This window comes from Schistocerca serialis, chromosome 5, assembly GCF_023864345.2.
Source record: "Schistocerca serialis cubense isolate TAMUIC-IGC-003099 chromosome 5, iqSchSeri2.2, whole genome shotgun sequence".
NCBI lineage: Eukaryota > Metazoa > Arthropoda > Insecta > Orthoptera > Acrididae > Schistocerca > Schistocerca serialis.
In genome coordinates this window covers 66,528,164-66,551,838 of record NC_064642.1, presented here as the reverse complement: position 1 = coordinate 66,551,838, position 23,675 = coordinate 66,528,164, and the positions used below count along the sequence as shown (strand labels likewise).

The following is a 23,675-nucleotide window of genomic DNA, read 5'->3' as shown; positions in this document are numbered from 1 at the left end:
GTGAATACCCGTTTATCATTTGCATTTCTTCTTGGTGCAGCAACTTTTATGGCCAGTAGTGTAGAATGAGGCAGCTGGCAACCTACTTTTCAGACAGAGTCTTTTAACCAGTCGCACATTCGCCATTTATTCCTGTGATAGAAGCGTATACCACAGGTAGTCTGCGCAGAAATGAAGACACGTTTCTTGTTGTAAAAGAAGTACCACGAGTGAAAGGAGCGTTTTCCTCGACATCCGCTGAGATCTGCACAGAGGCGGCGAGCCCGCGCCGCTGAGCCGGTGCTGCTCTCCCTTTAATGAACATCTCGCGTCCCGTGACGCCGCGCCGGCGCGACCCCGCCGCGCCCTGTGAGACAGCGCATCCCGCTAATGGGATTTACGGGCCGAGGCGCCGGCACACAGTTCCGTTCAGTTCAGTTCAGTTCGGTAACCAACTTACGCTCACTGCCGCTTCGCCGTCTCCACGCAGCCGCCCCGAGTGGCATTCGGCGCCCTCGCGCGTTTCCAGCTGCTGCCCCATTACCGCTCTCACGGCACCCGACAACGCCGCCCGCGGCGCCCGCGAATCGCGAGCGTTATCGCAGTCTAGGGCAGCTGATAAATGTGACGGTCGCGTAACCCCTCACACTCCTGGAAGACTCATCCCTCTACTACTTGTCGTCCATCTTTCAGGAAGATACCGTTTCTTACAGCCTGCCTGAAGGAACAACTTAATACACTACTGGCCATTAAAATTGCTACACCAATAAGAAATGCAGATGATAAACGGGTATTCATTGCACTAATATATTATACTAGAACTGACATGTGATTACATTTTCACGCCATTTGGATGCATAGATCCTGAGAAACCAGTACTCAGAACAACCACCTCTGGACGTAATAACGGCCTTGATACGCCTGGGCATTGAGTCAGACAGAACTTGGATGGCGTGTACAGGTACAACTGCCCATGCAGCTTCAACACGATACCATAGTTCATAAAGAGTAGTAACTGGCGTATTGCGACGAGAGAGTTTCTGGGCCACCATTGAGCAGACGTTTTCAGTTGGTGAGAGATCTGGAGAATGTGCTGGCCAGGGCAGCAGTCGAACATTTTCTGTATCCAGAGAGGCCCGTACAGGACCTGCAAACTTGCGGTCGTGCATTATCCTGCTGAAATGTAGGGTTTCGCCGGGATCGAATGAAGGGTAGAGCCACGGGTCGTAACACATCTGAAATCTAACGTCCACTGTCCAAAGTGCCGTCAAGGCGAACAAGAGGTGACCGAGACCTGTAACCGATGGCATCCCATACCATCGCGCCTGGTGATACGCCAACATGGCGAAGACGAATACACGCTTCCAATGTGCGTTCAGTGCGATGTCGCCAATCACGGATGTGATCATCATGATACTGTAAACAGAACTTGGATTCATCCGAAAAAAATGACGTTTTACCATTCATGCACTCATGTTCGTCTTCGAGTACACCGTCGCAGGCGCTCCTGTCTGTGATGCAGCGTCATGGGTAACCGCAGCCATGGTCTCCAAGCTGATAGTCGCTGCTACTGCAAACGTCGTCGAACTGTTCGTGCAGATTGTTGTTGTCTTGCAAACGTCCCCATCTGTTGACTCAGGGATGGAGACGTGGCTGCACGATCCGTTACTGCTATGCGGATAAGATGCCTGTCATCTCGACTGCTAGTGATACGAGGCCGTTGGGATCCAGCACGGCGTTCCGTATTACCCTCCTTAACCGACCGATTCCATATTCAGCTAATAGTTTTTGGATCTCGACCAACGCGAGCAGCAATGTCTCGATATGATATACCGCAGTCGCGATACGCTACAATACGACTTTTATCACAGTCGGAAACGTGATGGTTCGCATTTCCCATCCGTACACGAGGCATCACAACAACGTTTCACCAGGCAATGCCGGTCAACTGCTGTTTGTGTATGAGAAATCGGTTGGAAACTATCCTCACGTCAGCCCTTTGTAGGTGTCACTACCGGTGGCAACCTTGTGTGAATTAACTGAAAAGCTAATCATTTGCACATCGCAGCATCTTCTTCCTGTCGGTTAAATTTCGTGTCCGTAGCACGTCATCTTCGTGGTGTAGCAATTTTAATGGCCAGTAGTGTATATGTCAAATGGTATATGCTAGTCGTAAAATCAGATCGCTGCAAATGTTTTTCAGCAAGTATCTTACAGAAATTGAACCACAGAGGGTGTTTAACAGATTTAGTTATACATTAACGAACGACAGGAAAACCGTACAAATTTCATTCTTATGTGAGCCGTGCGTGGCTCGTATTCCCGACGTCATGTATTTTACACACTGTTTTTAACGTAGTTCCACGTCACTACGGTAATTTAAATTACTACTGTCACTGAGTTGCTGCTTTGGCTGACCGTGACGGGCGCTAGCAGCGCATTCGATATATCCCCTCTCGTAGTATCTTTGCTCGAATGCTATTACTTCCCAGTCGTTTTCTGTCATAAAGAGATCGGCTCGCAAGTTCGGGTCTGCCAGTCAGTTGGAATACGTCTGGAGCGCAGTCCGGACCTGCCAGTCGGGGAGTTGCAATGCGGCACTAGTGCAGTCGGGTTGGAACAGGAGTGAGGTCTGCGTCGACATGGCTCGCCCGACTACTGCCGCCACGCATCACTTGAGCCCGGCCACGGTCTTGCTGGGTAGTCAGTCGGTCGCCCGATCATTCATGAGTCGGCTGTGTGTGTGTGTGTGTGCGCATCGACTCCTGATTTGTCTTCGTGCGTGCTTACTTACTGTTGGGTATCGTTCAGGTCTTCGTGCAAGTGTTTGTCAGGTCGGTGTGTGTAGTTGGCGTTATTTCCCCTGACGACTATTTTAGATCTTGTTGGCATTCTGAGAGGAGTCACTCGGTTGGTACGGATCAGGAAGAATATCTCCGCGCAGTGCAGCCGGCTGGCTCCACTGACGGTCCATGCACAGTGTCGGAACGTGTGTGGAGCTTTCCGATCGCTACGAGCTTCGTGGCTCACCGACCCAGAACGTCAAGGTTGAGTGGTGTCTTAAGTACCCAAGCCAAGTCCACTCATGGTGTGTGGTTCGTTTCGGTGGTTCGCTGTTGGGGAGGTTTTCCTGTGAGAAACACCGCGCGTTTGTATTGCTGAAATTTAGCCGCCATGCGCTGGAGTTAACTATATTGTTAGACTACAATTCAAGTGCACCAGCGGAATTTTCTGCCTTGTGGCCGTTAGTGTTCCGGTTACCTGCCCTGGCCAGTAACGTAATTCCAGGCAGCGTCCTTTCCTCACCCGTTGTCGCTGTCCAACATGGTGTGTAGTTTTGACAGCTTAATACATAATTCACTGTGGGTAATCACGTCAGTAACATTTTGTGTTAGAGTTCTCATGTGCCGATTGGTGGCAAGCAAGTCGTTTTGTCGGTCGTTCCGTGGCTGTCCCTTGGTTGGGTTCCCACGGATCAAGTGTAGTTGGGCTCACTACCTGTCTCACCTAAGTGAACGAGGGCAGACCGACCCCTTGGAGGCTTCTGAGTGCCGTTGTCTTTATTGGCTTTCTCCCCGGTGTTTAATTGTCTATTTATAATCTATCATACCCAATGATTTAAAAACTCTTGGTTTTACTGTGTTTTATGTAAATTGAAGCTCTTCACCCGAGTATAAGTAAGTCTGAGTTCTGGCAAGTGGATAATTGCTGAAATGTTATTGCCGTTGTGTTGTCTTCTCTTTTAGTGCGGTTTCAGCTGCCTAAAACTTAACGCTTATGGTAATATTTTTTTTTACATTTTGGAAAATTAATTGTGGGCTCTCGGCCGTCAGGAACCTTATTCTTAAAATTACCTTTCAAACTTAAACATTGCTGCTTGGAATCTTATTCTTAAACTGCGGCCTTCTTCCCTTAAAAGTTTATGGTATTTTTGAATTTTGGAAGATCAATTGTGGGCCTTCAGCCGCTTGAGACCTTATCCTTAAAATTATCCTTAAAGCAAAAAAAAGTGACCTTCTGCCTTTGAAAGGTAACGGTAATTTATTTTAAAATCTTGAGAATTTTATTCTGGGCCGTCAGCCATTTTATTGTAACTTGTTTACTTTTGTCTATCCACATCTGCCTTGAGGCTTTCCGCCCATATATATATATATATATATATATATATATATATATATATATATATATATATATATATATATATATATATAAAATTTTTTTGTAATTGTAGCTGCGTGTCTTCAGTCACTTGAAATTTGCCTTTTTGATTTTTAAGATTTCTTGCTTGGATGCCTTCAGCCATGAAAGATTTGGAGTTTGAAACTCGTAGTTGTAAAAGTTCGGCTATGTGCCTTTTGGTTGTAAATGCGTGATTAAATTACAATAAATTGCAATTTGGAGGTGAAACTGACCGGCACCTTACTTGGCCTTTTCCACAGTCCTAATCACCTTTTCTGCCCAGAGGGTTTAGCGGGCGTATTATTGTGCTCTACGCACAAATGAAGAAATTTATCCTGTAGCAAACGGTCAGGACAAATAATCAGAAAGGCTTAACAATATTGTTACATTGCTTAATAGCAGGTATTTGTGTGTTAGATAATATAATAAAGTAAATTAGGAAGAAGTTATTTACATATAACCAGATACTGACTTCTCCGTCGTATACAGCTTCTGTAGACTGAATGTCTTAGAGTACAGTCTACATTTCCTGTTCTACCTCTGCTTCCACACTCCGCATGCCACCTTACACTGTGTGACGGAGGAGAGTTTGTATACCCCTGTGACTTCCTCCTTTTCTTGTTCCACTCGTGCGTGGTTCGCGCGAAGAACGATTGCTGGTTAGCCTCCGAGTGGGGTCGGGTCTCTAATTTTATCCTCATACTCTTCTCGCGAGATATACCTAAGAGAAAGCAATATATTAGTTGACTCTTGTAGGGACGTAAGCTCTTGGTACCTTGACAGACGCGCAACGCTAGTCTGCCTCTGGAGTTGTCCCAGCATCTTCGTAACACTTTCGCGCTTGCTGAATGAACCTGTCACGAAACGTACTGATCTTCTTCGGATCCCCTGTGTTTCCTCCATCAGTCCTCCCCGGTACGGAACCTATACTGGTGAGCAAGAGAACCATTGCTTTCTAGCTACCTCGTGAGCAGTCATTCAATGACAAGCGTCAATTCTCCTGGATCACCCTTTCATCTTTCAACAATTTTCCTAAACTACTACGTCAGACCAGGCCGACAAATAAAATTTCTGCATATCCACACCCAGAGCTAGAGAAAGGGATTTGTTTCCGGTCTGTCTTGTGGAGTCCTTGTTGTTTCCTTCGACCCTTTATATATATGAGGGGCCAACTACAGGTATTTTTGGAATGAGCAAGTTGCAGTCTCCCACTTACAGAATCCTCACACCTCGTCTGCTGTTTTCTGCAGAGAGCACAGAGCCATAACACATGTAGCTTTCACAGAGCCCGCATAGTGTCCACTGGTATATTTTCCTCTACCGTCAGACTGCCACCATCTTCTCTGTATTCGCCGCCCAAGGCTCGTTGTTATCCGCCTTCCGGGACGCCGTCACCGCAGAAAAACGCTTCAGGAAGCGGTGGTCATACCCTGCAGAATTCTGATGATTTCTTTGCGGCCGTCGGGTTGGCTGTGGTGTTATCTGCTGACCGCTGACCACATCGTGTCGGCTCGTGACAGGGATCCCGTCATCCTACTTTCCTACCTGGCGTCGGCGTCATCTTTTAGAGCCTGCTTTGATCTGCTGTCAGTCAATGAAATTGCCAGTCCAGCCAAACTTAATTCGCAAGAAATAAAACGCCTACAGGTAATTACAATATTGGCAGTCACTACTGGATAAGCTTTAGTAAAAACAAAGGAATACTCTATTTTAAAATCAGATTACTTCGATCTACATATAACTCCATTCTCTTTGCATATGAAATATCGACAGTGTGAAAGTGAAAGTAACCGTCAGTTTCGCCGTCATTAACCATGAGTCATGCTCAAATAGCGCACGTAAGTGTCTAGGGAGCCTGCATACTCGGTTCGCTTGACAAAAAATCAAATAGTCGTATTAATTACGATACGAAATTTACAATAGTTTTGCAATTACACCGATGCGTCGCAAGCACAGGGCGACGTACGAAATAATAAATCTTCTTTAGTATAGACAATCCCAAGTCTGTGCTACGTAGAGAGTACAAGCGAAGTGATCTAGCGTTTGTAATTCCTGACACAGTACTCGTTAAAGCCCGTCCTATGGTAATTGAGCGGGATTCACCTCATGAGAAAGGATTTTCGCATAGATATCGTCCGTGTGTACCTGAATGGTGGCAAATCAGACTTACATCCACTCTGTAATAACAATGATCCGCCAAGTAAGTTCGAAATGCAATCACACGTCAAGATGGCTCAAAAGCAAACCAGAAGGTGCTATCAACGTGACAATAATACGGTCGCCAGCCTAATTAGGCATTAACTGAGTTCCTTCCCTGTACAAGTTGGTATATATTTATGCAAAACAACAAGTTGTAAGCCGGCCGTTGTGGGCGAGCGGTTCTAGGCGCTTCAGTCTGGAACCGCGCGGCCGCTATGGTCGCAGGTTCGAATCCTGCCTCGGGCATGGATGTGTGTGATGTCCTTAGGTTAGTTAGGTTTAAGTAGTTCTAAGTTCTAGGGGACTGATGACCTCAGATGTTAAGTCCCATAGTGCTCAGAGCCATTTAAACCATTTAACAAGTTGTAACACTGCATAATATAGTAGAATTTTTGAACCAGAAAACCTATTGAACTGATAGTTCCACGTTCAGTACTGATATTGAAAATCATGAATACATAACACTACACTATAATGTTTACTACAGACCTTTATACTGTATATTAATGTGATTAAAATCGGCCATAGGTTACCCTGGAAATTGTACTGTCATGGCACGCACAAAATATCAGTTTTGATAAAGATGAAACACTGATAAATTTGGACTTTTATATTAACTTTAACTTTTGCTAGTCAAACCAATTTAGAACACTTCAGAATTTAAATGAATGAAGGGGGGACCCTGAAACTGTTACGATCGCTGTATTTAAAAAAAATGATTACTGAATTTATTATTCATTCATGATATCCAGTATATAAGTTACTACTCTTTTCATCTTATTTACTGCTCATTTAAATGCCTTTAAATCTGTCTCGAAATTATAAACTTCATTACTATATCAATACTAAAGTTATCTTTCGACTTCGTTACACCTTCGCTATTCATTTACCGGTTCATTAAAAAAAACATTTCTTTAAACACCATTCTAATATAGCTAGTTCTGCAATGATTATTATTAACAAAATTTTTAATTTTCATTTCGGGACACTCTTATTGCACAGCGTTTGGAAAGGACCCTGTCTATGTTAGTTGTGAGGATAATTAAATGATGGAAAAGTTCTGGTAAAATTTAGGTTATTATTGCACCAAATAAACACAGTTCACTCTCTGATCCGCACGAATACAGTACTAAAAGTTTCAACCTGCTAGTATCATGCGGCGGTTGGCGGGCGGCAAGATGGCGAGGCACACAGCACACATACAACCACAGCTATGGCTCTTGACGTATCGACACTTTAATTCTTCTTAGCGTCGCAATACTTTTCCCTTTAGTACCATGCTGTGTGGGCGTGGTAACGGTATTCCCGAGGCTCAGTGAAGCTATATTTTCCAGGAGAGCCTCCTCGCTCCAGAAGGCGTTGCTCAAACCAGTGCCAAACTCCAACTACTACTGTGCCCGTTGTGCCGTGCAGTGCCCGCGTGCATTTTCCCGCGCTCGCCTGCCATCCACCTTTTACCGCTCCCTGACACATTGCCTACGTATGGACCAGACGCACAGTTACTATTTTAAACGTCTTACAACAGTTTCAACATTTGTTACAGTTCAATTCTATTACAATATTACTTGACATTTGACATAAACATTAATATTCACATTGAAACTTATTTACAGTTTTCTTAACATAATGGCATGAATCAAAAAGAAATGAAATCAGAACATCATTTACCAAGTTTATCGTAAAATCAGATGAAAAGAATTATTTATATGTACAATAGTAGAGAGTCTTTGTTGTTACAGATGACCCTGTTTCCAGTAAATTTCACTAAGTGCAAATTTGATAGGAACGCTAAACTTTATTTTTATATAGGGGTTCTGAATCTTTGTGTGAATGTACCATAATAAAGTTTTATATCACAAAACTTCCTTTCACTCACATTATGTTATACCTGTTTCGTACGAACAATCCCCCAGTGTCCTTGGTGAAGTAACTGTAACACTTCTTTTTGCAAGGCTTTGGAGGTCAACACCTGTGACTGTCCACTGTCATTTTAAACAAGAATCACACCTTGCTGTATAGCCGACGTGCAAAGTATCGGCGCACTACAGAAGTCTTTATGCTATGAATGCGAATGTATTTTAGCGAAATGTTCAAATCTGAATCAGTTTCCGTGGACTGTGCAATTTTCCTGTAGTTCATAAAAAATGATCGATGTGACAACAAGATGCAGCAGAAACGTCAAAGTCTCTATCAGGACCAATAGGAAGACGGGAAAGTGCGTCCGCGTTACCATCTTGAGCTGTCGGACGCTACACAATTTCGTACTGGTGTTGAGACAACACGGTATGAAACGAATATATCAGTTAATTTTCCCTAAGACTGATTGAAATTCTTTGACATTTCGAGGAACTGGCAGGTCACGTATAGCTAACATATGTGACTGAAGCGGATGTATGCTTGACTGTTTATGACAAGACGAAGATGCCACAGCTCAGTTAAAAAAATCACACTTGTCCAGTCTACACTTTAGTCCTGTCTCAGATAATACACGAAACAAATCTTGCAAATTTACAATGTGTTCTTCAGGTTTAAGACCTGCTACGACAATATCGACCAAATAGTTTCAAAAGTTTGGCACTTGAGCAGTCAGCTGTTCCAAATACCTTTGGAAAATGGCAGGTGTGGAAACACTGCCAAAAGGAAAACGCAAATATTTAAACAAGCATAAATAAGTAAAATTTTGAACATAGCTGCTAAGGTTCAGTGACCGTGTCAGAATTATATTGTAACAAATAAGCATAAATGAGTATTGACTACACACTTTTGAGATTCTACATCGAGCGGTATTTGAAGATACGCATTGCGCAAATCAGTTTTGAAAAGTAGTGTCCAGCGCCTAACCTGACCATGAGATCCTCTAGGTGTGGCAACGGATAAGTATCAATCACAGTTTGTGGGTTGACAGTAGCCTTAAAGTCAACACAGAGGCGAATGAGAAGGTCTGAGGAACAAAAGCAGTGGACTTGCCCATTTACTAGCTGATATGGGGGCAATAGCTCCGCTTGAAATTGTTTAAGTTCAGCAGCGACTTTGTCCCATAATGCTATGGGAACAGTTCTGGTACATCAAAATTTACGCTGAGTGCTGTCTTTCTTAGTAATATGTGTAACAAAATTGTTAGCCCTGCCTAAACCTTCTGAAAAGAGTACCAGGAAATCTTTCAGCGGGGAGCTACACTATAGTTGTCGTTGAATGCAGACACTGAAAACACATTGTCCTGAATGTTAAAGCCAAACAAATCAGCTCCAACTCACGTGATTGTAGCACCGTAAAAGTCACTGTTCGCGTATGCGAGCGATACATGGCAGGCAAAGTACATTATAAGACGTGAGGTGCTTGCTAGTTTTAGACAGGTGTGGGGAGACTAACAGTTGGTATGTGTTACGATTCAGCAATACAATAGAGGCACCCGTGTCCAACTGAAATTTCACAAATTTTCCATTAACATGCAAATGAACAAAAAGTTTGTTGGACTGGCGTATCCCAGAAGAAATTGTTTCCTTGCTATTTTGCTAATCCCTGCAGCAGGATTTGAATACAGTGCGCCGGCCGGGGTGGCCGAGCGGTTCTAGGCGCTACAGTCTGAAACCGCGCGACCGCTACGGTCGCAGGTTCGAATCCTGCCTCGGGCATGGGTGTGTGTGATGTCCTTAGGTTAGTTAGGTTTAAGTAGTTCTAAGTTCTAGGGGACTGATGACCTCAGAAGTTAAGTCCCGTAGTGCTCAGAGGCATTTTTTGATTACAGTGCATTGATTACATGGGGCTTGTGACTAGATTTTTGTGAGTGGGCAGAATCCTTATGTTTGATCCGTTGCAAATATACGAATTGGACGTGGCCTTTCTTGCCACAAGTGTAACACTGTGCTTGTCTGGACGGGCAGTCTTGACGTTTTCGCCATGGATAAATAGCACCAAGGGCGTGACTTAATTCTGTTCTCTACGGCACCTGAATCATACTGATCTATAATCAGCGATACGTGCTGAAATGATGGATCTAGCTGTTTCAAAATCTGTTCTCTAAGTCTGACATCAGTTAAATTGTGCACTATTGCATCACGCAACATAACTTCTAAATATAAGGCACCACAAGTACATATGAATTTGCATTTACTCCTCATACCCTGTAAACCTGTTACCCACTCGCGATAAGTTTGTTCTGACCGTTTCTTGCAACGAAAGAAGTGATACCTAGCTGCCACCACATTCGCTGGTTGTTCATAATAGTTAGACAATCTACAATCTGATCATAGAAAATTTCACTCGGAGTGGCGTTACGGTACAATTTCTAAATGAGGCGAAACAGCGCACTATCTACTGTTGACAAAAAGTAGTGTAGTTCCACAGTACCCGGTACTTTTTGAGCAATGATGTGACTTCATACTGTTGCTACCACGCGAGCCATTCCTCTTCTTTTTCGTTAAATTGGCCAAAAGGCGTTATGGCACTCGGAGCTACAGTTGTTGCCAGTTGCGCTGCCTTAGGCGCTTGGTTCGCCAGTAACTTCTGTACCGTGTTTAGTAGAGTTTCTATCTGCTGCGTCTGAAACTGAAACATGTGTGTTAGCTGCGTTGCATCTATCGCTTGCAGCTGAGGCGCCTGAGGAGGGAGTGGGAGAGGTGGGTTGCTCATGTTGGAATAAGCAAATGCAATAAGCATACAACGCAAGCAATAAAAATATGCACACGCCCACCTGAAAACACTGACTAGAAACAACACTATAAGACACACTGTTAAAACATGTAAACACACCCCTGCAGTGAAAAGACAAGGCGCCAGCAAAAACCAAACGCCCACGACAAAAACAGACTTGTGGCAGCCAGGTTCTGGATTGTCGCTGTGGTATTCGTCCAGCCTCGTCCTCAGACACGTGGTGTCTAGGAAGGCTGCATACTTGGTTCGCTTCCTAAGCAGTCAAATAGTCGTATTAATCACTTTAATTACAATAAGAAATTTACAGTACTTAGCATTTGCAATCACACCGATGTGTCGCAGGCAAAGGGCGACATACAAAATAATCTTCTTGAATATAAACAGTCTCAAGTCTGTGATACATAGAGAGTATAAGCGAAGTGACTAGATCTGATTAGATATCTTACCTGTTGCGAAGCAACTCAAATCACTTAAGAAAGGCAAGTCTTCCGATTCAGATGGTATACCAATCAGATTCGTTTCAGAGTATGCAGACACAATAGCGTCTTTCTTAGCAGTCATATACAACCGCTCACTTGACTAAAAGTCTGTTCCTAAAGACTGGAAAGTAGCACAGGTCACACCAATATTAAGAAAGGAAATAGGAGTAACCCATTGAATTACAGACCCATACCACTGATCTCAATTTTCAGTAGGATTTCGGAGCATATACTGTACTCGAACATTATGAATCACCTTGAAGATAATGACTTATTGGTACGTAACCAACACGGATTCTGAAAATATGGTTCTGGTGCAACACAGCTAGCTCTATATTCCCATGAAGTAATGAGTACTGTCGACAAGGCATCTCAGATCGATTCCACACTTCTGATTTCCAGAAAGCTTTTGATATTGTTCCTCACAAGCGACTATTAATCAAATTGCGTGCTTATGGAGTGTCGTCTCAGTTGTGTGACTGGATTCGTGATTTCCTCTCAGAGAGGTCACAGTTCGTAGTGTTAGACGGTAAATCATCGAGTAGAACAGAAGTGATATGTGGCGTTCCCCGAGGTAGTGTCATAGGCCCTCTGCTGTTCCTGATTTACATAAATGATCTAGGTGATAATCTGAGCAGCCCCCTTAGATTGTTAGCAGATGAGGCTGTAATTTACCGTCTAGTAAAATCATCAGACGGTGAGTTCCAATTACAAAATGATCTAGAAAGAATTTCTGTATGGTGCGAAAAGTGGCAATTAGCACTAAACAAAGAAAAGTGCGAGGTCATCCACATGGGTACTAAAAGAAATCCGCTAAATTTTTGGTATACGATAAATCGCACAAATCTAAGGGCTAACAATTCGACTAAATGCCTAGGAATTACAATTACGAGCAACTTAAATTGGAAAGACGACATAGATAATATTGTGGGGAAGGCGAAACAAAGACTGCGCTTTGTTGGCAGAACACTTAGAAGATGCGACAAACCCACTAAAGAGACAGCCTATATAACACTTGTCCGTCCTCTGCTGGGATATTGCTGGGCGGTATGGGATCCTTACCAGGTAGGATTGATGGAGGACATCGAAAAAGTGCAAAGAAGGGCAGCTCGTTTCGTGTTAGCGCGCAATAGGGGTGAGAGTATCACTGACGTGATACGCGAGTTGCGTTGGCTTTCACTGAGACAAAGGCGGTTGTTTTTGCGGCGAGACCTTTTCACGAACTTTCAATCACGAACTTTCTGTTCCTAATGCGTAAATATTTTGTTGACACCCACCTACGTAGGGAGAAATGATCATCGTAATAAAATAAGAGAAATCAGAGCTCGAACGTAAATTTTAGGTGTTTCTTTTTCCCACGAGCCATTCGGGAGTGGAATGGTACAGAAGTAGTACAAAAATGGTTCGATGAATCCTCTGCCAGACACTTAAGTGTGAATTGCGGAGTAACCATGTAGACGTAGATGTAGATCTGACGCTGCTATCGAACTGGCCGCCACCAGTCGATCGCGACTCTTACATCCTCTTCACATAGGGGCCTTTGCTGTCGCGTTGTCGTACAGGGTATAGATCCGGTCAGCGTGCCATTGGCTGACTTCTTCTCACAGCCTCCTCTTCGCTGTCGTTCCCGACTGGCGTGTCGGCACTTGACCTTACGCCGTAACTCACAATAGTAAAACGACTGTTCGCCATAAGCGATAAATCTGGGTTCAAGTCCCGGTCCGGCGCAGATTTTCGTTGCCGTCATTCCGTTCGTATTCGCAACTGCGAACGCACTTATATATTTACATAACGGCTGTAATGGTTCAAAGTTTGGAATAACACAGGCACTGCTATATCATACTTCAGTATTATTGCCTGAAATTGAAGTGGGACATTATCATTCATAACTACTTACACTGCAGTGACTGTATCACTCTAAGCCTGTTCTCTCCTGGATTCAGATTTACACTCTGCAGCGGAGTGTGCGCTGATATGAAACTTCCTGGCAAATTAAAACTGTGTGCCGGAGCGAGACTCGAACTCGGGGCCTTTGCTTTTCGCGCGCAAGTGCTCTACCATCTGAACTACCCAAGCACGACTCACGCCCCGTCCCCACAGCTTTACTTCTGCCAGCACCTCGCCTCCTACCTTCCAAACTTAACAGAAGCTCTCCTGCGAACCTTGCAGAACTAGCACTCCTGTAAGAAAGGATATTGCGGAGGCATGGCTTAGCCACAGCCTGAGGCATGTTTCCAGGATGAGATTTTCACTCTGGAGCGGAGTGTGCGCTGATATGAAACTTCCTGGCAGATTAAAACTGTGTGCCGGAGCGAGACTCGAACTCGGGACCTTTGCCTTTCGCGGGCAAGTGCTCTACAAACTGAGATACCCAAGCACGACTCACGCCATGTCCTCACAGCTTTACTTCTACCAGTACCTCGTCTCCTACCTTCCAAACTTTACAGAAGCTTTTCTGCGAACCTTGCAGACCTAGCACTCCTGAAAGAAAGGATATTGCGGAGGCATGGCTTAGCCACAGCCTGGGGGATGTTTCCAGGATGAGATTTTCACTCTGCAGCGGAGTGTGCGCTGATATGAAACTTCCTGGCAAATTAAAACTGTGTGCCGGACCGAGACTCGAACTCGGGACCTTTGCCTTTTGCGGGAAAGTGCTCTACCAACTGAGCTACCCAAGCACGACTCACGCCCCGTCCTCACAGCTTTACTTCTGCCAGTACCTCGTCTCCTACCTTCCAAACTTAATAGAAGCTCTCCTGCGAACCTTGCAGAACTAGCACTTCTGTAAGAAAGGATATTGCGGAGGCATGGCTTAGCCACAGCCTGGGGGATGTTTCCAGGATGAGATTCTACTCTGCAGCGGAGTGTGCGCTGATATGAAACTTCCTGGCAGGTTAAAACTGTGTGCCTGACCGAGACTCGAACTCGGGACATTTGCCTTTCGCGGGCAAGTGCTCTACCAACTGAGCTACCCAAGCACGACTCACGCCCCGTCCTCACAGCTTTACTTCTGCCAGTACCTCGTCTCCTACCTTCCAAACTTAATAGAAGCTCTCCTGCGAACCTTGCAGAACTAGCACTTCTGCAAGAAAGGATATTGCGGAGGCATGGCTTAGCCACAGCCTGGGGGATGATTCTAGGATGAGATTTTCACTCTGCAGCGGAGTGTGCGCTGATATGAAACTTCCTGGCAAATTAAAACTATGTGCCGGAGCGAGACTCGAACTCGGGACCTTTGCCTTTCGCGCGCAAGTGCTCTACCAACTGAGCTACCCAAGCACGGCTCACGCCCCGTCCTCACAGCTGTACTTCTGCCAGTACCCCGTCTCCTACCTTCCAAACTTTACAGAAGCTCTCCTGCGAACCTTGCAGAACTACCACTCCTGAAAGAAAGGTTATTGCGGAGGCATGGCTTAGCCACAGCCTGGGGGATGTTTCCAGAATGAGGAGAGCAGGAGAGCTTTTGTTAAGTTTGGAAGGTAGGAGACGGGGTACTGGCAGAAGTAAATCTGTGAGGATGGGGCGTGAGTCTTGCTTGGGTAGCTCAGTTAGTAGAGCACTTGCCCGCAGAAGGCAAAAGTCCCGAGTTCGAGTCTCGGTCCGGTACACAGTTTTAATTTGTTCTCTTCTTGTTTACAATTAGTAAAATGTGGAAACTGAGAAAGAAATTCCATCATTCATTGCGTGAAAAGCAGGCAGAAAAACATCACATGCTTGTAAATAAGCTATAGTTCTCTCTTGCTGAAGAACTGCAGTAAGCAATGAGCGTCTGACGCCTGATGCAGAGTCCTATACTGTGAACTTCCGTTCGTCTTCAGGTTAACGCACTGAGAGTCGTTCATAATCCATACTCGTATGTCATGAAACGGCTTTCCCTACTCTCCATGTGTTTAATTATGATACACTGTCCTTTTGGAAGACATTTTCATGTAACAGACAAAATGTGCCTCAGCTATTATTTTTGAAAACTGTGTTTAGGCTGATAGTTTTAACGCCCCAGTAGTGACTTCTTCAGCCCCATACGTCGAACGTCTGCAGTATTCCAGTTATTGTGTACACAACACAGGAAGCACTGTAGCGGCTGGATTTTGTAGCAATCTTTCGAACAGTGTGTGCTCTCAGCACATGTAATAGCAACTGTTGCAATCACAGTGGTAAGCTTGAATGAACAAAATTCAACAGCATTGTACAATACATCTTAGAGAGTTATGTGCCGAGCGAAATTGTGAGGGATGGAGAAGACCCACCGTCGATGGACAACCGTATTAGAAATCTTCTGTAGCTCTGCTCCTGGCTGCTTCCTGGTAATCCTCCTTCTCATTCAAGGTACTGACGTACTTGGTTGTCTCCGTTAGCCGCTTGTATCCTAAATTTTCAGGGCTCCTTTGAGAGTTACTCTTATAACATTACTTTCCCCTAACTCTTCCGAAGATACTGTATTTCTAAGAACTTGGATTTTCCAGGACATTCTGGAACTGTTCTGCTTGATGGTTGTCATTCTCGCCAGCAGTTACAGCATGTCAACTTTCTCGGCAGGCCATCAGTATCTTACCTCACATGTATTTGTAGCCCATAAAACCACTTCCTGATGCCCAATTGGTCACTTGTTTTAAAATAATTACTTAGTGAGGTTCTTTTCTTTTAATTGCATCCGTAACACCACTTGTGTTAACAAAATTTTACAACCATGACAGATTCAGTGATCATTTTTCAGAAAAAAACAAAATGTATTAATGTATACAAACAGACCGTGATATATAACTGAAAGCATATTTATTGCCTGACATCTGAATAGCCAGCCACATTAAGCAGAAGCCAGTCGCATTGAAGAGTTTACTGTACTGGTAATAAAAGTAAAGCTTGTAACGCAACAAGAATTTGCCGCCATACATGTAATTTTCTCGTAGACGTATAGCAGATCAGTGTTTGGATGCACAATCATATTATTAATCGCTTGATTGTCTAATACTGGCTACCACTACGTACTAACAATTTTGTATTATTGCATGTCTGGGAGGTAATTAGGGCTGAGAACTGACAGAAAAGGTGAAGTGGGCTACATGGTCCTCAGACGCCACTACGGCTAAAGAGGGACTGTGAAGAGACTTGACGTGTTCTGCAGGGGTGGACATTTAGTGGCCTGAGAGAGAGCAGAGTGTGGCAGCGGTGGTTTGCAATGTTGGAGACGGCAGAACCCCTGTAGTACAAACAGAGTGGGTAAACGTTTTTTCTCTGTTCCGGATAGCGTACCTGGAGAAAGAGAATCTGTGGCAGAAGAAGGAGAAACGACATCTTTGAGTGCAAAGGAATGTGTCGAGTTACGTCACAAACAATGGTTGTGAACTGATCTTCAACGAATCTTCAGCCGGCCGTTGTGGCCGAGCGGTCCTAGGCGCTTCAGTCTGGAATGGCGCGACCGCAACGGTCGCAGGTACGAATCCTGCCTCGGGTATGGATGTTTGTGATGTCCTTAGGTTTGTTAGGTTTAAGTAGTTCTAAGTTCTAGGGGACTGATGACCTCAGATGTTAAGTCCCATAGTACACAGAGCCATTTGAACCATTTTTGAAAGAATCTTCTCACGGGAAGCACTGGGTATGCTTTCTGCTGAAACACAAATACATGTTTCTGATCGGCAGTACTAATAATGTAGGAGGGGAAATGGAAACTTCCAGAAAATCTTCTGGAGGGAGTATGGACTCCGGGTGATTGACAGATTTATGACCCACTTTGTGGGAGGTACTGTTTTCGTAATGGTTGCTGGAATTTGTTGCCTGGGTATAGACATAGACACAACGTGTCGAGGAAGGAGCAGAGAATGACACGAGCAAGGACTTCTGTCCGGGGATCGATCGACAGCATTTCCCTGCCAGGAGCGATCGGAGACAGTTCCCTACCGGGATCGATCTACTGGTTTTGCTGGAGAGACCAACAGTGGAGCATCTGGCTGCTAGATTTTGAGAGTGTTTCTTTCAACACAGGGAGCGCGTGACAGAGTTGTTCTTCTGTTTACTCGAGTGGCGACTCTGTAGCCCACTGTGGAGTCTAACTCAAATGGAAGTGCTTCTGTACAGAAGAAATCTGAGTCGAATTTTTGTTCCAGGTTAGTGAGCCAACTGAAATCTGGACTCGTCTTCTGTTTTGTACTGAGGTAATTTCAGCCATAGGAGTTTTCAGACGGCATTCTAAGTCCACTTTGTAGGCAGGCGATTGCAGGCACGGGATACACGCTATATGCACAGTTACCAACGCCCCAGCGAGCAGATCCTAAGTGCACTGCAACTGCTGTCTGTACTTCAATAGGTGATATGCGCATTCCAGTTTGGCGGGTAGGGAAACACTCATAGCCATTGTGTTGAGTTCCATTTGCTTGTGCACTTAGCGTTTACTGAAAGTGCCAGTCAAGAAGAAGGTACTCTGTTTCTCACCACTAAACACTGTCACCCACTTTGTATCCGCCTAGTAACGGTGGACATCTAAAGAAAGTCAAACACGTCGTCGTCTTCAGACCAAGAACTGGTTTGATGCATCTCTCCATGTTCCTCTATCCTGTGCAAGCCTTTTCATCTCCGAGTAACCACTGCAGCCTGCACCCTTCAGCTATTGGTTTCCCTCTACGGTTTTTATCTGGCCCCAGCATCCCCACTTCCACCCAGTACTAAATTGGTGATCGCTTGATGCCTGCCGGCCAGTGTGGCCGAGCGATTCTAGGCGCTACAGCCTGGAACCGCGTGACTGCTACGGTCGCAGGTTCGAATCCTGCCTCGGGCATGGATGTGTGTGATATCCTTAGGTTAGTTAGGTTTCAGTAGTTCTAAGTTTTAGGGGACTGATGACCTCAGAAGTTAAGTCCCATAGTGCTCAGAACCATTTGAACCTTGATGTCTCAGAATATGTCCTGTCAACAGATCCCTTCTTCTAGTCAGGTTGTGCCGCAAATTTCTTTTCTCCCCAGTTCTATTCAGTAACTCCTCATTAGTTATGTGATCTACCCATCCAGTCTACAGAATTCTTCTGTAGCACCATATTTCAAAACCTCTTATTGTCTAAACTGTTTGTTGTCCATGTTTCACTTTCATACATTTCTACACTCCATTCCATACAAATATTTTCAGAAAAGAGTTCCTGTCACTTAAATCTCTACTCGTTGTCAACAGATTTCTGTTTTTCAAAAATGCTTTTCTTACCATTGCCAGTCTGCATTTTGCATCTTGTCTACTTCGACCGTCATTAGTTATTTTGCTCCCAAATAGCAACACTCATCTACTACTTCAAATGTCTCGTTTCTTAATCTAATTCCCTCAGAATCACCCGATTTAATTCGACTACATTCCATTGTCCTTGTTTTCCTTTTGTTGAGATTCATCTTACATCCTTCTTTCAAGACACTGTTCATTCCGATCATCTGTTCTTCCATGTCCTTTGCTGTCTCTGACAGAATTAAAATATCATCGGCAAACCTAAAAGTTTTTGTCTCTTCTCCCTGAACTTAAATCGTGCTTCAATTTTTTTTCATTTACTGCTTCCTCAGTATACAGGTTAAATAACATCGGGGATAGGCTACAACTCGCTCTCACTTCCTTCTCAGTCACTGCTTCCCTTACACTAATACTTTGGTAATACTTACACCTGTCAACGTCTGTTTCCTTGGAACTGCCATTATTATTTTATTTTTGAAGTATGAGCGTATTTCTCCTGTCTCATGTACCTTGCTCACCGCATGGAAGAGTTTTGTCGTGGCTGGCTCTCCCAAGGCTGTCAGTAGTTCTAATGGAATCTCGTCTACTCCTGGGACCTTGTTTCGACTTGGGTCTTCTAGTGTTCTGACAAATTCTTCTCGCGTTATCATATCTACCGCTTCATCTTCGTCTACGTCGTCTTCAATTTCCTATAATATTGCCATCAAAGTACCTCTTCTCTTTATAGACCCTCCATATACTCCTTCCACCTTCCAACTTTTCCTTCTTTGCTTGGGACTGATTTTCCATCTGAAATCTTGATATTCATACATGGTTTCCTCTTCTCAAATGGGTTAACTAATTTTCCTATAGGTGAAACCCACCTTTCCTTTAGTCACGTATGCTTCCAAATCCCTACGTTTGTCCTCTATCCATTCTTGCTCAGCAATTTTGCTTTACGTACGTCGGCCTGAAACAGCCAGAAAAGGTATGTGGCAATTTTGCACTTCCTTCCAGTCTCATTTTCTTGACTTTTGTATTTCCTTTCACCTGCTTCATTTACTGAATTTTAGTATTTTCTGCTTTCATCAATCAAATTCAGTATCTCTTGTGTTATCCAAGGATTGCTACTAGGCGTCGTCTTTTACCTAGTTGGTCGTCCGCTGTCTTTTCTATTTCATATCTCAAAGCTACCCATACTTCTTCTACTTTATTCTTTCCTGTTCTTCTTGGCAGTCGTTTCCTAGTACTCCCTCTGAAACTATCAACAACCTCTCGTTCTGTCTGTTTCTCCGAGTTCCAACATTTCAATTTCCTACCTTTTGCAAATCTTCATTTTTAACATACAGTTCACAACCAGTAACTTGTGATGAGGGTCCACGTCGGCCCTTGGAATTGTATTGAGTTTAAAATCTGGTTCCTAAATCTCGGTCTTACCATTAATAGTGAACCAGAACCTTCCGGTGTCTCCAGGTCTGTTTCACATATACAATCTTCTTTCATAATTCTTAAACCAGGTGTTAGTGATGATTAAATTATGCTCTGTGCAAAATTCTGCCAGACTGCTTCCTCTTTTGTTCCTTTCCCGCAGCCCAGATCCATTTCATATTTTTCCTTATCTTCCTCTTCCTATTGCCGGCCGGTGTGGCGGAGCGGTTCTAGGTGGTTCAGCCTGGAACCACACGAGAGCTATGGTCGCAAGTTCGAATCCTGCCTCGGACATAGATGTGTGTGATGTTCTGAGGTTAGTTAGGTTTAAGTAGCTCTAAGTTCTACGGGACTGACGACCTCAGATGTTAAGTCCCATAGTGCTCAGAGCCATTTGAAACATTTGAACTTCTTCCTATTATTGAAATCCAGTACGCCATGACTATTAAATTTTCGTCTCCCTTAACTTTCTGAATAATTTCTTTTATCCTGTCATATATTTCCTCAGTCTCTTCATCATCTGCGGAGATAGTTGGCATATAAAGTTGTACTACCGTGGCGGGTGTGGACTTCGTGTCTATCTTGACTACAGTAATGCGTTCACTGTGCTGTTTATAGTAGCTTACCACATTATTCATTATTAAACGTACACCTGCAATGCCCCTATTTGATTTTGTATTTGTAACCCTCTTTTCACCTGACCAGATGCCTCGCTCTGGCCCGAGCTCTCTACAACCTCTGGTTATTTCTGTTTATCCAGGTTCTATCTCCATAAATTCCAAACTTTTTGCGGGTTTTTCAGTTTTAATCTACAGTTCATAACCAATAAATTGGGGCCAGAGTCAACATCTGCCCCTGGAAACGTCTTACAATTTAAAACCTGGTTCCTAAATCCCTGTCTTACCGTTATATAATCTATCTGAAATCTTTCAGTATCTCCAGGTCTCTTCTACGTATACAACTTCCTTTCATTATGTGTTAGCTATGATTAAGTTATGCTCTGGGCAAAATTCTACCAGGCGGCTGCCTCTTTCATTTCTTTTCCCCAGTCCATACTCACCTACTACATTTCCTTCTCTTCCTTTCACTACTATCGAATTCCTGTCCATAAATATTTAATTTTCATCTCCCTTAACTATCTGAATAATTTCTTTTTATCGCATCATAAATTCTGCAATCCCTTCATCATCTGCGGAGCTAGTTCGCATATAACCTTGTACTACTGTGGTACGTGCGGGATTCGTGTCTATTTTGGCTATAGCAATGCGTTCACTATGCTCTTCGTAGTAGTACCTTATCCGTATTTATAACCCTGTGTTCACCTGACTAAAAGTCTTGTTCCTCCTGCCACCGAACTTCACTAATTCCCACTATATCTAACTTTAACCTGTCCATTTCCATTTTTCATTTTCTACTCTACCAGCCCTATTAAGGGATCTGACACTGCACGCTCCGGCCCATAGAACGACAGTTTTATTTCTCCCGATAACGACATCCTCCCGAGTGATCTCCGCCTGGAGATCCGAATAGTGGGCTAAAATCTCCGGAATATTTTTCCCAAGAATATTCCATCATCTTTCAACCACACAGTAGAGCTGCATGCCCTCGAGAAAAGTTACAGCTGCAGTTTCCCATTGCTATTAGCAAATCTGGTGAAAAACACAACGAAATTACGCTGGATCCAAGAGATACTAAGAGATATAGAAGAAATGGGAATACAGGAAACTGAGATGCACAACAAGGTAATTTTTTTGACAAAAAATTCCGGCTTTCACAGATTTAGAGGACAGAATTACACGTAGAAAAAAATCATCATGGACGGAAGAGGGAAGAAGGCTGTAAAGTGAGAGTGAAAGAATACTGGACAAGGAGAAAGACTAGAAGAAATGAAGCTGAGGTGGATTAATGTGCTCATCAGATAGGCAAATGAAAAAAAAAGACGAAAGAGAAGAAATTACGACATTAACAGAGTGAACAATTCACGGTTTATAACAAGATTTTGTCGGCACTGAAGACAACAGAATGTAGCTTCCTTACCTCTTAATATTCTGCAAAGAGGACTCCCACTTCAGTAACCATCTACGTCCTGCGATGAGGTGATTTTTTGAAATGAGTAATGAATTTATTATTTTCTGCCATAACCTCACAGGTTGTTATGGATGACCGCTGGTTCTCGGCGCGGGGTGACGGCACTTTTCTTGCATCGTCCGTTTCGCCTCTGGCCATAAATTTTCAGTTAAGCTGGGTTGTGGTACAGGAGGAACCCAGTCGCAGAACTCTTATTCTGTTCTATATAACATTTCTGAGTCACAGGTGACATGTGTAATGGAGACTTTTTCTTCTGGGAATACGTTAATCCCTCAGGATATAGTTGCAGGATTGTCGCCCTGATGCAGTCACAACGTTACCCACTTCTGAGGATACTCACCAGCATAATCTTGCCCCCCTGTCTTGTGAAGCATCCCAAGTATGCGATAATGTCACATCTCGCCCCACTACGAGTTCACGCGCAAATGTATTTCTGGTCCAAACGGACACAATGCGGCCTACATACTCGTAATGAAGCATCATTAACTCTGGAAAATACAGGAAATACTGATTCCACGGAGATCCCCGTTGATGGCCGGAAGCATACTTTGTACACCATCCTGACCAATCCGGTGCCGAACGTTGTCAATCGACCCGGGATACTTGCTTCTGCATAATATTTAAAAAAGGCTTCCAAGTCCACTGCCCTGGACTGGTGTTTGTTACCCGCATCGCCCAGTTGCCCCAGACGTAACGCATTCTCTAGTACCTCAATGCTCTGTCCATCGTTGCGCAATGCGCTCAGAAACGCCGTGGCATGCCCCAGCCTCCAAGACCAATGAAGCATAAAGCAACAACCAATGAGGAATAAAGTTGCTGCACTCAAAGCCAGTGGGGTACAGTTATCTCAGCTTGAACCGTGTACTGTTATTGGCTATTACAGAATGAATGGCGCGAAGACAGGCATAACTCGCCGCGTTACTGTCAGCGCAGATGAATACTGCGAGAACATGCGTGGGTAACATATGACGTGATAAAATACTCAAAATGCCGTTCTTTTACGGAGAAGGTTACCCAGTGCGGTAGTTAAGTAAGTTAATGTCTCTAAACGTGTTCATACATGATTTAGGCCTTCAGATTTTAGTTTCCGCAAAAAATATGCTAGCAGATATTATATTTGAGAGCATTACTACTTTACAATTGAAGCGTTGGTCCAGCGAATAGAGCATAGGATCAGATCTCCGCGTTTACGTTTCCTGTTATTTATCAGGTGGTTAGTTAAATTTAGTAACATGATGATTTACTTAATTTTATGCAATAATTTCATGATGATGTGGTAATATCGGTGTGAATAATACAGGACGCTGTTATAACCGTAATGCATATTGTTTCGCATTATCATTTATCCAGTCCATCATCACCAACTAATTGCGAAGCTTAGCACTTTTACGAATATAATACTACTTTCTTTTAGAGCGGCTATTAGGTTAAAGATATAGCCATGCACTGAGGTGTTGGGTTGGGTTGGGTTGTTCTGGGGAAGGAGACCAGACAGCG

General features: G+C 43.9%; 1 protein-coding gene across 1 annotated transcript in view; it reads left to right on the top strand.

The window, feature by feature from the left end:
- Positions 1-23,675, top strand: part of LOC126481746 (atrial natriuretic peptide receptor 1-like) — a 398,018-nt gene that overhangs the window by 43,465 nt on the left and 330,878 nt on the right. The window contains exon 6 of the mRNA XM_050105700.1: positions 41-55. Coding sequence (XP_049961657.1) covers positions 41-55 — 15 coding nt within the window. The remainder of the gene's footprint in view (positions 1-40; positions 56-23,675) is intronic.